We start from the raw sequence: 16188 nt of genomic DNA, 5'->3' as shown, positions 1-16188 counted from the left end.
CTCAAATATAGAAATAGAGAGAGAGAGAGCAAATGTGAGGTTTGAATCAATTAAACAAAGTTAGTTACCTATGTGTGATGTTAAGAGGAAGTGAGACTCTGATAGCTGGCCAGATACAAGAATGAGTTTCCCTCAGTTCTACCTACAGCATTTCAGTCACGACCTGTAATCAGTTAACCCTGGATATTTCTAGCAAAGACTGTCTGACAGCACAGAGCTCCTGCTAACAGTCCACTCATTCCGATTCAAATGGCTAAGCATTTTATGTTCCTTCCTCCTTCCATTTCCCTGGGTTAAACGTGTATTTTCTTTGGATTTGGGAAGAAAGACAGACTCATTCCTTGTTACTTTAGTCTCCATTCTGGCATAGAAAGCATTGTCCTGGAGTCAGGAGAGAACAAACTAGCTGCCAACTGTCCAAGGACCCCAAATCACTCTGGCGCGCAGAGACGGAGGACTTACGAGAGCAAGGCCGTAACTCAGAGATATCATCAGGAAAGAGAAGTATGATAGCACACAGTCCTTTTCCAAAGCTTCCCACTTATTGTGGATGCAGCACAGGGACTCCACGATGAAGCACCAGAACAAGGAAAGCAGGAATATAGACAAAGCATCTCCTTGGCAGTGGGTTTTCAAAAGAACAAAGTCATCTGAAAGCTCAAAAAAACCAGGATCCCCAGAGCAGTAAGCAGAATTGTGCAATTCAAAAAACACACAGACGTGAATCTTACTTTCAAAGGGCTTTATATTACAAAAAAATGTAAGTCACAACGAATGCGAAAAATCCATTCAATGAGGCTTGTTTCCAGTTTGCTAGGAAAGCTACTTTTCTCTTCTTTATTCCCAGCCTACTGCTGAAAACATGATTGCCAAAAGTGACACCTCGAGCTAGATTTTTAAAATCAAACTTGCTCTGCCAGATCCAGTACTCTGAACTTGTCCAGGTTGTAGAAACAAGCCTTCACGACTCTGCCTCCAAAGTATCTTCCATTTAGATCCACAACAGCTGGAATCGAAACCAAGAACAGGTCAGCAAGCAGCAATTCAATAAAATAAACATTTCTTTAGCTGAACAGTCTGATCAGTGAGACTGTTTAATCTCTCTACAGAAGTTAACGCTGAGGTTCACAGGCCACAATATAGTACCCTACCTTTGATGGCAGATTCAACCCGTTCAAACTCTAAAAATATTCTTACAGCTTCATCATCAGGGGCACCAGGAATCTGAAATAAAACAATCCCCACCCCCCCAAACCAGAAGTAATTAGAACAGTAGCATAAATACTATTTTAAATTGCTGTTCTTCACAAAAATAGTGAAAAGAACACAATAAAAGGGTTCCAAAAGTACAATACCCAGAGATTTTTGCCCAGTTTTTGACATTAGAAGTTTGTATCTCACAGATATGGAAAATACAGAATTATAACACAGCAAAGGACCCTGCAAGATCTTCTAATCTATGCCCTTTCCCCAAGGCAGTAACAAGCCAGTTGTGAGGGACAAGTGCCCAATTTGCTTTCAGAGCAACCACAAAGAGAGACAGATTATCTCTTACCTCAAAGATGACACACTTCCCAACCTTGCCATATTTCTCGCATTCCTCCTTAGTTTCAACTTCTAGATCTTCATCCACCTCCCCAGCACCTACCATGTTCTGAAAGTTAAAAGAATAAACCCAACTCACTGGATGTAGTGTGTACAGATGATTATGTAGACAAATCACAGATGCATGCAACTGTGACCATGAATACTTTAAGCTTCTGTTTACCAGTCAAGAGCCACAGGAGGAGACAGTTCCCTAGTACTAAGACAAGGTAATTGTATAATCTAAAGCAGTGTTGATTTACAGTCACAACTTGCATCTCAGGAAGACACATATTTTCTCCACAACACAAAGCACCATATAGTTGCAGGCCAGAACCTTTTGAACTGTATAGAGTCATTGTAACAGGAACACAGGTTTAAACATTTGAACCAGTCACATATGCTGCAAATATCAAGACATGTTCCCTTACTCCCAACTTACCCTTAGTAAGACCACTTTAGTTGGGCATTTCAGTATCTCAGTCAAGGGGTTAGAATCCGCTTTCTTGCCCGTTTCTGCTATGAAGATAAAACAGTGAATCACGGAATAATTTAAGATTAAAGCTCATTTAAACCTTATATGGGGGCTTTTATCAGAATCTTACTGTTATCAAACAATGGAATAAAAGCCACAAAATGTAGTTTCATATTGTCAAGGAATTCAGAACTCATAGCTATTTGGAAGGACAATAAGCAGAAAAATCACTGCTACAGAATGTGAATTAAGATAGAACACTGACGACATACTATTTCTTTGAGGGAAATCATTCATAACTTCAGAATTCTATCAGATCCCCTAAGAACTAAAAATCAGATCTCCTGACTGCCAATACTTGTGCTCAGGCAGAGGTGCTGTTCTAGTAAGCCTAGGTATTGTCTCTAGATCAGGCAACAGCAGGGAAATGAGAGCAGTATCTAAAGCACATGATAGGGAGAAAGCCTAGGAGAGCTGGATCACCCCTTGAAGAGAAGAGGATTCCAAACACTAAAGGAGGACAACTGATGGGGAAGGGGAGGAAGAGCTAAAATAGTTAATAGAGGACAACTTTAAAAAAAATTAAAAAGATAAATTTCCACAAGAAGGAACACAAGTCATTCTTCCAATTCTATTTTCTCCAAGGACAGATAGTAAACAAAAAATCGAGGAGCTTCCACAAAGCCTGAACTATTATTTTTCCCTGACTGTGTTTCACAAACTTATTGGTGTAGGACAAAATTACCTTTCTCTGCAGAATCACCAACAATGATCTTGCCACCCCTCTTGCTCGTTTTCTCTACTGACAGTGCTGTGCTCAGCCCCTGTTCATGCTTTCCCAGCCCCTGGCCCTCTCTGAAACCATATTTCTGCATGATTTTATGAGCTACTGTCCCTCTGCAAAGAGAAAAAGCATCAGTTAGTAAAGGTTTCTTACACAAAACATTAACATTGCATTTCTCCTGAGTGCTCAAATACTCCAGCTCCTAAAATCTCATTACACAGAGACTGAAAACTTAAGAGCTTCTATATGACTTCACAACCTAGCCATTTCGCAGCACCCTGTGAAGATCAAAAGCGTTACCCCTAAATTACAGATAAAAGTTGTCAGAGAAGTTGACTAAATAAAATTGTTCGTACTTTTACAAACACAACTCAACTTCCATTAGCAGTGCAAGTCAGAATCGTACACTCTATAGAATGGTTTGGGTTTGAAGAGACCTTTAAAGACAAGCTAGTCCAACCCCCCTGCCATGGGCAGGGACATCTTTCAGTAGATCAGGTTGCTGACAGTAAATCACAAAACAGGTTAGACCAAGATCTATTTAGTCCAGTTTCTTGTCTTTGTCAGTGGCTGGTATCAAAAGCTTGAGAGAAAAGGCAGATGTAGAATATTTACTTTCTACATGAGATCACATTCCACTATCTACTAGTTCAAAGCTGGCCTAAGTTCCTGAATACACAGCTTTGCTAGCCCTTCCTGTAACAAATCTGGATATCCTTAGTATTAATTTAAACGTGTCTCACCCTTCCGAATTTTCAAGACCATACTGAGGCAATAAAGTCCCCAACCTATTTAAAGGGACCCTTTTTTTTGTATGTACCTTACAATAAGCATCTCCACTGACAGGTTTTGAAATTCCCACTAAATGAATAGATAGAATCAAAACATACCTAGACGTGTTGACATTTCTTTAGAGACCATAGCTACATAGGTCAAGACACAAAAGATACGCCATGGTATAGTAGCTGACACTACAGTGAATATTTTACGCTCAGTCACGCCCATTTTACCAATGGGCATATACCATTACACAGAAAATGCAGGATCAGTGACTACATGACTATTTTCTAAGCATACTACATGAAACATACAAAGATATATCGAAAACACCCAAAAAGTCTGGTTATGTAATGCCAAAAGGTTAAAACACTTGAGTCACAGGATAAACAGTAGCGCCAATTGTGCGGACAAAGAAAGACAGGTTAGGTCATACTTTTAGCGCTTCCTTCAGTGAAGTGAAGGTCCCAGAGCATTGCTAACCAGAGATGGTAACAATGCATAAACTGGTCCAACAGTACTGAGTTTGGTTATCCTTTTTCTGGACAATGTAAGAAAAGAAAAAAGCATTTCTATAAAAAAAATGCATGAAAAATTGTGTCCAAAATGGAAATGTAGCGTAATAACATAATAAACTACACTTTTATGTCTGTGTTCCTCCTGGATACAGGTCTGACTCCACTGAGTCTGCATTTCCACAGCACCTGATGTGATTGATAAGAGGGCCATAGCTAACCACTACACCTTTCAAATGAGGTCTCTAAGGTGTTTTTAACTATAAATTCGACTTCTCTTTGTTGCCACAGTAGTAACACAAGCATTACACACAATGTTAATCCAAGGCAGAAAAGTAAATGGACAGATTTGCAGCCACAGCTGCCACATTCATGCAAATATGCTTTGAATTTTTGAACAAACAAACAAAGCAGAGCTGAAATGACTTGCCCACTGGTATGTAACAAATTTAAGACAAAGCTGGAAAAGAAACCTAGAGGAACTAACATGCCATCTGTGTTTTCCTGTATACTACATTAGCTTGGCTTGTACCAGCCATAAACACTTTATACTGGAATGTGGCTTCAGAACTTGCTTAAAAGCACTGCATTGAATGCAACCACCTCAAACACATTTCTCTCAATCGAGTAAATCCACTGCTTTTTCTGTATCCTGGCAGTTAGGACTACATGCACTCAGACTAACCACATACATGCAATGGGTTGTGTTCTCTACTGACAAACTATTTTAACTTTTGGTTTCCACCACCTTCTAATGCCTTTTTTCCACAAAATGTGCATAAGTCAATCATTTACCCCATGTTAGCAAGGAAAGAGTTGCTAGGTCCCGTGGGGGAACGAGGTCTTTCTGGCTCATCATATACTGGAGGAGGAATAGCTGCTTTGGAAGATGGTGCCCGTGGTCTTGACTCCTCTTCAAATGGAAATGATGCTACAGCTGAAGAAAACAGAGGCATTTGCTTTTTCAATAAAATACTTTGCATGAACTACCTACTTGTTATGAACACTAGAGTACTATGCCTTCAATCTAACTCATTTACGGACAGCTCTTCATCTGCAAGTTGTACTTTTTTCTGCTTTTATACTAACAAATTACAAAAAAAAGTCTTCCACATAAATCCAAATCAGAAGAATGTTTCCTTTACACATGAATCATAGAATAGTTTGGGTTAGAACAGACCTTTAAAGGTCATCTAGTCCAACTCCCCCGCCATGAGCAGGGACATCTGCTCAAGTAGACAAGTAGATCAAGTTGCTCAGAGCCCCATCCAACCTGACCTTGAATGTTTCCAGAGATGGCACATCTACCACCTCTCTGGGTAACCTGTGCCAGTGTTTCACCACCCACATTATAAAAAATTTCTTCCTTATATCTAGTCTACATCTACCCTCTTTTAGTTTAAAACCATTACCCCTTGTCCTATTGCAACAGGCCCTGCTAAAAAGTTTGTCCCCAGCTTTCTTGTATGCCCCCTTTAGGTACTGGCAGGCTGCTATAAGGTCTCCCCGGAGCCTTCTCTTCTCCAGGCTGAACAACCCCACCTCTCTCAGCCTGTCCTCATAGGAGAGGTGCTCCAGCCCTCTGATCACTTTTGTGGCCCTTCTCTGGACCCGCTCCAACAGGTCCATGTCTTTCCTGTGCTGAGGGCTCCAGAGCTGGACGCAGTACTGCAGGTGGGCTCTCACCAGAGCGGAGCAGAGGGGCAGAATCACCTCCCTTGACCTGCTGGCCACACTTCTTTTGATGCAGCCCAGGGTACGGTTGGCTTTCTGGGCTGCGAGTGCACACTGCCTGCTCATGTCCAGCTTTTCATCCACGAAACACATGCTGCTTTAACAGCCCCTCATCTCTCGCTCAGAAAGATTTGAGTTGAGTTATTCTGGATTTTCATCATAGGATATACAATGAGTTTGTATCTGTGGGTCTACAATGCATTTATTAACCTCTTATCAAATGGAGAAAAGAAGCATTAAGAGGCCACCTGCACAACAATGAGTTTACCCAAACAGAGGGCAAGCAAACTTAAATGCCCCATTCATAAGGAACAGAATTATGACAAAAATGTATCAATGCATGAAGCTTGGGGCCTGAGGACTAAAGAAAAGTATACTGTACGTTTACACAAAAGAGAAATGAGTCTATTAAAAAGGATGAATGCAACTCAAAGCAAAGTATTTATACAATTTTAAGAGATCTCACTGACAGTTTTTGAACTGTAACTTTTCCTGGGGGATGAAGATATATATCTCTATACATAGATATCTCAGTCATACTGATTAGATTATTAAACTATCTTCCACTGACAAGTCAAATGGGAAAAATGTAAAAAAACCCCTACAGAATACTAAAGGAAATATGCAGAACACACTTTTGAATGTACTTATGGACTTTTAGACCGACTTAATTTTAGATTGTTTTCTTTTGAACTACTACTTTTATCTTACCGAATAGAATGTCAGATGTGAAGTTTGGGAATGTTGTATGAGGAAAAAAAAATCCCTATTTAAGCAGCAGATGGACTGAACTATGGGAGTTCTGCTACAGCAATATTTTCTCAGGTTTTTCCAGCCTAGCTTTGAGCATCAAATAACAAGCCGTACAAAGGTTTCCTTGTGAGATCCTGTCACATTTTAAAAGCTCTCCCCCTCAGGATATTTCTACCATTTCCAGCCTATATTTACTTTTCCTTGACATCGCTCAATTGCTCTTAATTATTTACTCAAAACAATCTCTTTCTGTTTTTAATGTTTACACACTTCAAATGCTTTCAGTATTATATCATCCACTTACTCCGCCAAGCTTCATTTTTTTAATTTGAATCTCCTCATAAATAAAATTAGGACTTCCAAAGGAAAGTTTTTGTGCATAAGATTCTTTTTTCTTATAATTTTTTAACGTACACAACATACTGTTCCTTATTTTAATTTAAAAATTTAAAACAATTAGACGTGCAAAAAAAAGGAAACAGTTTTGTTCTTGTAGCAAGACTATGCCATCTGGTGGACAACTGCAATCTTCAAGCTATCTTCATGGAGGGAAACACTAGTGCACACACCCCTCTTTAGCAAATACTGTATCCCTCAAAAACTTACAAAATTGGCTGTAGTGCATAACCCCTTCAGGAAAGATATTCATAAAGTACCTCCTAAAGCAAAGGGTAATGGGCAAATTCCCTCTTCACGCTGCGGAGGTTTCTAGTCTACCCAGAGAAATCAGTCTGCAACATTTCCTCTTTCACATCAGAAATGAGTAACTGAACACGGTTATAACAGACCAGCTTGCCAAACCACTTCTCTAGCAATACAGAAAGAATCCTTTAGAACCAAGATGTGAAGCACAGTAGTATCGCAGGTTCCCCACAGCTTCCCCGCCATCAACAAAGAACTAGTACAAGTTCTTCTGCCAAAAAGAATCTTACGGGAAGAGCAGCAGGATGACTTAACTGAAGAGAAGGTTGAGTGAGAATTAAACACCACTGCTAGGTTTTAGAGAACAGGATTTTGGTTTACTTACGTTCTTTGTCCTTCTCAACAAGAGAAGTGGGTGGTGCAATGGCAGCTCCTCCCATACCTATGAGCAAAATGGAAGACAACACATTCATATGATTAGGTTCTGCTGCTCGGAATAGCTTCACTGAATCTTAATACAGCTGCTGGCTCCTTACCAGCCAGTTCTTAACATATATCACTATCAACAGAAAAGTAGCAAGAGAGCAGTCTGAGAAGTTTCAATAGTGGTAAACTAGAAATGAATGAAAGACACATCAAGGGAGACAACAGCAAACTACAGTGATGTACTACATATGGCGTCTACCAAACATGTTTCGTAGGATTTCAAAATTAAAGACTGCAGTGAAACAAATCTTCAATTCTAAAACTGCTCGATTAAGCCAAATGAAAAAGACAGTCTGTTCAGGATTAACTACACTTTCATGAGAGTAAAGTACAAAGCCCCTTCCGTATTTTAATGGGCAATATTCTAATGTAGTCCCAAACTTCCAAGGCAGAGCAAATACTTTAAATGTCCCATCAGAAATTTTCTTTTCTAAAATAAAAAACAACCCAAATTATTTACTGTAACTTTGTTGCTGAAAGAGAATAAAGTTTAGTTTTCTTTATGCAAAGACATATCTTGTCACCCAAATGCACATTTTGCTAACTAGTTCTAAGGGCATTCAAATAACAAACGCAGGAATGGTAAGCTTTTACAGTGAAAACTCAACAGTGATTCTCATAGCCTGATTTTATCTCATGCCTCAGCCTTTTCCCGGAACTTACATCACACAGAAGCTTAAAACAGGTATCTACAAACTAATGTAAAAAGAGGTCCTTCCACAAATAATGTAGCTGCCATCTCCCTCTGCAGAAAGAAGTTTTCTGCATTACAACAGTTATGAAGTAATAAAATGCTAGGTTTATTCTAAAGGCTCGGAAATAATAGTACACTTCTCAGCTGAGAACAGAGAAATACAGAATCCATGAAATGGGAACAGGATTGTATATTCCCCTCCCCCCCCCCTTTTTCTTCTCTTTCCCCATCAAAGAAAATAAAAAGCTCCCTTACTTCTTTTTCGTCTCTCCCTTTCATAATCTTCATCTTCATCAGAATCTGGATCTGGTCTTCTTGAAAACCCACTGGCTTCATGTCTGTCTTTACGTCTTCTAGGAGACACAGTAAGTTAGGATAAGAAACCATCAAAGTTAACACTTTGCTTTAATTTGCAATATCACCTTTGCAGTGTGACTTATACTGCTACACCCTAATTGGCACTTTATAATGTCTTCCATGAAGGTGTAAGTAAACACCTTTACTTTCTGTTTCTTCGCTTTTATCCTCATAGAGTATTTTTTGTAAAATATAAGATGATCCAAAGCAAGATCATTTTCCACTTGCAAGTCAGCCAAGGAGAATGTATGGAAATGAGGAAGCATGTGAATATATCTAGTCCAAACTGACTACAGTGACTGAATAACTACAATGGAAGAGGTATTGGATAGAATCGACGGGAAGGTAACAGAGACATTAACCACCCTGCTTTGAACAGAATCCCTTTTAAATTCACCATCACAGGCTATACAGAGTAATATCCTTGACTCGGTCAATTTAAAAAAAAAATCATCATGCTTAAATCATCAGATTATTGAGAAGCTAGCTTGGCAACTAAAATAAGATGCAGGCAAGTCTATCAAAACTTTTAACATTTAGCTGAGAAATGCTTCAAGAACTGTTTGCACTTCAACTGTTATTTATTGTGATCACAAAATTACTCATTTTAATACTTTAGAAAAACAAAAAGTATTTTTCCCAAAAACTTTAGAGCACACCTTGGGGCATAAATCATATCTCATTCCCAGCACAGCCATCAAAACTGTGCCACAAGATGCTAACAACAACACTGCTATGGAACCAGACAAATTTCTGAATCGCTACACTGTGAATTTAAAACAAATGTATACTCTATGCAAACACCCAGGTTATCACAAAGCATACATCTGATCCAGGTTTGGCTGAGGTTGTTTCCCCAATTTCAAAACAGAATGTATTACATATTTTTCACTTCCTCTCTCTAATTTTATAGATGAAGACTACCCTCTTGGCCCACATGCAAGTTACAAGCACAACTAAATAGCAATCAACGCTGAAGCTGTAGAAATGACAGCTCAGATTTCTGAGATCTTGCATGCTAGTTAAAGTATGACAGAGCCTCAGGCATTCCTCCTCCACCAGCACAATGAAGATATAAGCGAGAGAAGACAGAGAAGTCCAGATGACTAGAAATTTTAATTAATTTCCACAATCTAAACAGAGCAATAGAATACCCCTCTTGTAATTCCACAGACTTTAGATGATTCATACCATGATGAAGTTGGCTATTAATTTCACTTAAAATAAGCAAATTTAATCTTATTGCCTGGCTGGCTGGTGTTTTACCACCTACTTCAATAGGACATTGAATCTGCATTCAACTTCTTTAATATGATTAGAGAGGTTCCTTATTCCAGGGAAAGGGCATTAAGGTAATTAAGTAGTATTTTCTTTTGTTCAGAGACAAGAGAGTAATAAATACACAATTAACTCACTTAAACTGAATGCAGAACATTAAAAAAGAAAACATAACTATGCCTCTCAAAGGCTGTGCTAGCTACGTCTTTAAAACTGAAATGCATTCATGTATCAGTTTGGAGTATTTAAAAGCAGAAAGGATGGTTTATCTTTGAGTGTTGAAAGGTATTTCTGTAGTTGGGTTATAGTGACAACAAGTACTCTATAATATCTGCAAGGTCAAAGTCTGATAGTAATGCATGAAGTACTCAACTACTGCTGCTACTATTGAAATAAAGTAAATGTAGAAAAACTTGACGCATCTTTCAGCCAAAGAGGCTGTAAGCATGATAAATCTTATAATTTTTGCACTGTTAGGTGATTTTTGCAAGAGCATTAAAACCTATTAATTAAAACACTGCGCTTGTTTCTACAAGGATACAGTATTCTTCACAAAACCTTTAAGAATTTCCCTGAAACTGTTTAGAGGGATAAAACTAAACAAACCGATGTGTCTATTCTTTATATAATTGTCAATGTCATGAGTTTAAACAAAAGCCTTACTTTTCTCTTTCTTCAATCTCTTTTTGCCTCTCCAGCTCACGCTGCCTCTGTCGCTCCTCTCTTTGACGTTTTACTACTTTTTCATAGTCATTTGGGAACATGGGATCATACTCATCCGCCAAAGGAATCAACACATCTCCCGCAGAAAAACCACTAGGTACAGGATCCTCAAAAAAAGAAAAAGGAATTTTTTCAGCTGAGATCTGAAAACAACATCCAGTTGGACACCAAGAGTTTAATGCTTCCTTCTTACTCCCAACAACATGAAACTCAACTCCTGACAGGTAATGGCAGGTAATATCCTAATCCCACCAATACTAAAGAAATCTTCATTTTACTTAAAAACTAACATTTCACCCACTCTCTCACTGTCTCAAATTTTTCCATGAAAAAAAATCACCCCCACCCACTCCCCCTGCCGAAAACAACGCAGCAGCAAATCAACGTGGACAAGAATTTTTCAAAACCCCTTAATTCATTATTAGAAGTATTATGGTGTCTTGCATCTGCAAGAGGTCCTCACACACAATCTCATCAGTCTTTTTCATCATCTGCCTCTCAGATGTTCTTTTCTCATCTGAAAGAACTATTTCAGAACCATCACCTTTGAAAAAGTTTCAGGCAGAAAGTTTCTTTTGATTCCTTACCAGGAGAGATCAATTTTAAAAGGTTACAAGGCTTTTCTTTTATTTTTAAGTTGATTGTCATACAGGTCCAGTTCCAACACTGGTGCAATTACAAGTACATTCATTATTTACCTGACCAAACTGCTGTCTTGCAAAGTACTTTGCAACTGTCCAGGAGAAATACGCTAGGAACACTGTTTTATTTTAACTGCACATTAACCTTGGTAATTCCATGTTGTGTCACATGGAAGTCTGTATAAAGTTGAAACGTTCGTTAATTAAAGAACCTCTGAGCAGAGAAAATGAATTTCAGAAAATGATCACTTCTTTCACCACTAGGAAAGATATTGAAAAAATAAAAATACAGACTGCAGTCAAAGAATTCCGATTCTAAAACATTTGTTAACAGCTGTCCTTCTTAGCTGCCTTGGTCTTACCTTTAACCCAGCTGCTACATGAGGTGGTGTGTCCACAATCTGTCTCTCATCAGAAGAGCTACCTCGTTTCAGGTCTATCACTGGAGCAAGGACTGTTGTTTGTTTTGTTCTCTGACTCTGAAAAAAAAAAAAAAAAAATCACCAGAACACAAAATGTCTAAAAAGACAACAAAACAGTTTTCTAAAAAGCAGCTTTCTTTACATACTTGCAGCTGGTATTTCCAATTTTTTTTTAAAAAAGGATGAAAACCACAGTCTCAAATTCTTCACTGTGCAAAGCTCAATATATCATTTCTCTTCAGTTTATCAACATACAGTAATTCTCACCATTTCTAATAAACCCGGACATGGATAAGTAAGTTTATGTTATGGTTTAGGGGTGGCAAAGGCCACGCTGTTCTGAGACAGATGCTTGCCAACTACGGTTAAAGAGCTGCTACACAAATACAGACTGATGCAATATTTCAAAGAACACTTCAGTGAAACCAGTGCATACCTTCCTCTTTTTAAACAAGTGAGATCAGATTTTGCTTGTGCATTTACTAGAACATATAGTGGTAGGTGAATGGTCCACAGTTTGGACTAGGACCAGAAACACACATTAAAAATTCAGACGAGTTTGAACCGAGTGGGTTTTTTTAAGAAGGCGCTCAGTCTTATTCCAAAGATCTACTGTTCTTCATATTTTATGATCTGATAAAATGTACTAATCTATTCTGAGCTCCCAATTTTCTAATCCTATTCTATTCTTCCATTACTCTGTGCACACACTGCATATCAGTTACACAGAAAAAGAATATATCTAATACGGTAGCAATTTAGATTTCATTCATGCAGGTTGTTCCAAATATCAACTAAATCCTGCCCTCAATTTTAGAAGCATAAATCAGGAGTAATTCCAGTGGAAAAATAATGCTGTGCCTACTTAAGTGTTCGGTATCTATCCCACTACTTTTTACATTAAGTAATCTCACTCTAGAACCTACACACCACAAAGAACACCTGTCCTGCCTGAACCAAAATATCAACACTGCTTAAAAAAACAAAGGGTGAAACACTGTAGCAATAAAAAGAGAAAATGGCTCTGTCACAGTTTAAGCTCAAGGAATTAGCTTGCACTCCTCCCTTTCACGTACACCGTAAATACTTTCTGCAAAAATTTCTAGTGCACGACGATTTGCACTTTAGCACCGAAAGCCTTTCAAATAGCAAGCATAAAATGATGCAAACATGTAAATAACAACTGATGCAAAATGTCAAGAATGACCAACAGCCAGTACTGTCAACTACCTATCACAGTATGATGCTTAATTACTTAAAAAAAAGAGCTTAATCTCATTATCTTTAAAGTTAGATTTGAAGATCAGCTTTTGGTTCTGCTAGTTAAAGATCTGAGATTTGCAGCACACACATCAGTTCTTCATTCAATTTTAATTTTGCAAAACTCCCTCCAACAGACTTCAAGAAACATGCGTTTCGCTTCCCCCCCCCTCAATTTTGCTACGCTCCTTGCCATAAACTCAGACAAATCTCAGCAAAATTACCCCACATTGGTATTCTAAGGTCACAAACTTTCCTTAATGCTCTGAGCACAAAAGAACTTTGAATAATAGAAAGCAAAAATACAAAGGGACTATACCTTTGCTTGTGTGAGAGCTGCTTTCTTCACCTGCAATTGAGACTGTAGTAGTTTAAAATTTTTGGACCAGCCTTCTGTTTTAGAATCGCTGGTCTCAACTCCCAAGTCATCGTAAAGTGACATTTTCTCTTCAATTTAAAACTAAAAGACAAAAGAAAAAATCCAGATGACATAACAAACCGATGTCCAGGGCTTATTTGCTACTAGTTTGTATATGTTCGTACACCTTATTTTTATATATCTCTTTTCCAAAGCCAGAGAAAATTCGAAGTAGTAACATTTTTCTGGTTAGTAGCAGATACACATGACTATAGTAAGGCTGTAAAAAAGTAACTGTTTTAAAGGTAATGAATACTATTCAAGTGTTAACAGGTGTTGGAAGCTTCCTAAAATTACATTTGGAGCATTAGATACCAATCATTTCAGGCTTTGAAGAAGTTACACTATCGTCCACACTGGTATTTTGAGGTTCACAAAGAAATTCAACATTATGTATCACACAAGCCTCAAGACTTCTGAATTAAACACAAAGGAATTATTCTCTCTGCTGACCTTAAAAATTATCCACACAAACATATCAACATTCCAATCATCTTCTTAAATTTCACTATTTCTTGCATCAGTGTAAAGGAATACCTTTCTTATACTAAATACACTCACCAGAGTATTATTAACTATTTCCATGACAGTTAAAGGCCTCTCAAATACATAGAGCTTTTACATGCATACACACACACCACACACACATACATAAAATTAGCTAGGTAACATCAATAAAATGACATGAAATGCATCACATTGTCTGACACACATGTGACATGAACGGAACAAGAGAAAATTTGAATGTAATGAGAGGTCTATCACCTGTGGAACAACCTGTAAACTCATTGTTTAGTGTCTGATAGGCCTGGATTACAGTATCTTCACCCCGAAATTTTAACTTCTTAATTTTCTGCAGAATCAAACATGACTGATTAACGGTCTGCAGTGAAAGCTTATAGACTCGTCACAAAGATCTTGATCCCACAGATTTGACAGATACTTATATTTGAGGGAGCTGGCCTGACACATAGCAGATTACTGTTGCTATAGATATAACTTATATGCACTAAGACCTGTGGAAAAAGTCTCAGATGCAGCAGATAGCAACTATATTACCACTCCAGAAGGCGGCAAGCTCAGCAAAAAAAAATTTTAAAAAACCAACAATTTAATCCTGCAGTGAAATATATGAAACAACCAGAGCTCGGCAGAACAGAGTTCACTGCAAGAAAATGGAGGAAGTTGCATTCATTGGAGATTATTACACATACGGGTATAGGGAATGAAACGTATAGGGGAACACCGTAACACCTACGGGAACAGGACGAGGACGAGGCGCTACAAGAATTCCCACCTGCCACAGGGGAGTGAAGTTTACGCAGTAGGAGCGCAGCTGTTCTGGGGCAGATATGATGCACTTGGGGTAGGTTAGGCTACGCGTATGGATACGGGGAGGGTGCTGCCATGGCGGGAAAGGGACTTTCCGCCTCAACGCCTGGAGGGCACAAGACAGCAAAGCAGAGGACCTGCAACCACGCCGACAGAAAAATCGGGCTGTTATTTCCGTCCCCCGGGCGGGCGGAGGGGGCCGAGGCCCGGGATGCAGACAGGCCGCGCAGCGGGGCCTGAGGGGCCCTGACCTCCCCCCGCCCCCATCTCCACACGGGCCTAGACCCATCCGAGGGGAGCAGCCGCACGACCGAGGCCGCTGAGGGGGGGACAGCCGCCCGCCTCCAGCTCCGCCCTGCCTCCCCACACCCCCCCGGAGCCCGGGGCGGTCCCCCCGGGCAGACCCGGGCAGACGCGGCCGGCCGGGGCCCACCGCCCGCCGCTCACCCGTCACCGCGCCGCCGCCATGAGCCGGCCGCTAAGGCAGCCGGGAAGGGCCGCCCTTGCAAGGGCGGCCGCGCCTGCGCACAACCGCCCGCCCGCTGGCACACGCCTCGCTCGGCCAATGGGCGCCGAGCGCGCTGCGGCAGCGCCGCCATTGTACCGCCCCCTGGCGGCGGGCGGTGGGCGCAACACCCCTTCTTCCCCCTCCCCGCCCCTCGCCGAGCTCCTCCTAGTGCGCACCAGTATGGCACTGGGAGGGAGCTCCACGTCCTGCGGGAGCTACGGGCTGGGGAAGGGTGTTCTGATCCCGAAAAGGAGGGAAGGGAGGAAGCGTTCGGATTCCTGACCTCCCCCTGCACTTGCAGCCCTAATGAAGGTGCCAGACCCGCAACTGAGCCCCCTTTTACCTGCCCGGTGCCGCAGGCCCGGGCCCTGCCTGCCTGCACCTCAGACTGCCTGCACCTCAGAATTCCTAAACCTCGGAATTTGTAAACCTCAGACTGCCTGCACCTCAGAATTCCTACACCTCAGAATTCCTACACCTCAGACTGCCTGCACCTCAGAATTCCTAAACCTCAGAATTCCTAAACCTCAGGATTCCTACACCTCAGACTGCCTGCACCTCAGAATTCCTAAACCTCAGAATTCCTGCCCCTCAGACTGCCTGTACCTCAGACTGCCTGCACCTCAGAATTCCTAAACCTCAGAATTCCTAAACCTCAGAATTTGTAAACCTCAGGATACCTGCACCTCAGACTGCCTGCACCTCAGAATTCCTAAACCTCAGAATTTGTAAACCTCAGAATTCCTACACCTCAGACTGCCTGCACCTCAGGATTCCTACACCTCAGACTGCCTGCACCTCAGAA

The 16188-nt window shown here is 40.4% G+C and overlaps 1 protein-coding gene across 5 annotated transcripts; it reads right to left on the bottom strand.

Annotated features, from left to right (window-relative positions):
- Window positions 1-727: 727 nt before the first annotated feature.
- RBM17 (RNA binding motif protein 17) lies at window positions 728-15437 on the bottom strand. 5 transcript variants are annotated; one of them, XM_069801558.1, is made up of 12 exons: window positions 15323-15437; window positions 13445-13585; window positions 11806-11922; window positions 10743-10909; window positions 8700-8797; window positions 7650-7706; window positions 4931-5072; window positions 2805-2956; window positions 2027-2103; window positions 1556-1654; window positions 1152-1224; window positions 728-1006 (listed from the first exon to the last, which is right to left on the bottom strand). In XM_069801558.1, the coding sequence occupies exons 2-12, from the start codon at window positions 13565-13567 to the stop codon at window positions 903-905; spliced, it is 1209 nt and encodes a 402-aa protein (XP_069657659.1). In that variant the 5' UTR covers window positions 13568-13585; window positions 15323-15437; the 3' UTR covers window positions 728-902. The 5 variants fall into 5 exon arrangements, with proteins under 5 accessions (XP_069657659.1, XP_069657661.1, XP_069657662.1 ...); XM_069801560.1 differs by having other exon boundaries at window positions 2027-2100; XM_069801561.1 differs by having other exon boundaries at window positions 8700-8794.
- Window positions 15438-16188: the final 751 nt, after the last annotated feature.

This window comes from Haliaeetus albicilla, chromosome 14, assembly GCF_947461875.1.
Source record: "Haliaeetus albicilla chromosome 14, bHalAlb1.1, whole genome shotgun sequence".
Lineage (NCBI taxonomy): Eukaryota > Metazoa > Chordata > Aves > Accipitriformes > Accipitridae > Haliaeetus > Haliaeetus albicilla.
This window is presented reverse-complemented; position numbering and strand designations above follow the sequence as displayed.

Coding starts and splice junctions, on each gene's coding strand:
- RBM17 (XM_069801558.1), bottom strand. CDS start 13,567: ATGTCACTTTACGATGACTTGGGAGTTGAGACCAGCGATTCTAAAACA. Junction 10,910..11,805: donor ATGTAGCAGCTGGGTTAAAG/GTAAGACCAAGG, acceptor TCTTTTTTTGAG/GATCCTGTACCTAGTGGTTT. Junction 2,104..2,804: donor TGGTGATTCTGCAGAGAAAG/GTAATTTTGTCC, acceptor TTATCTTCATAG/CAGAAACGGGCAAGAAAGCG.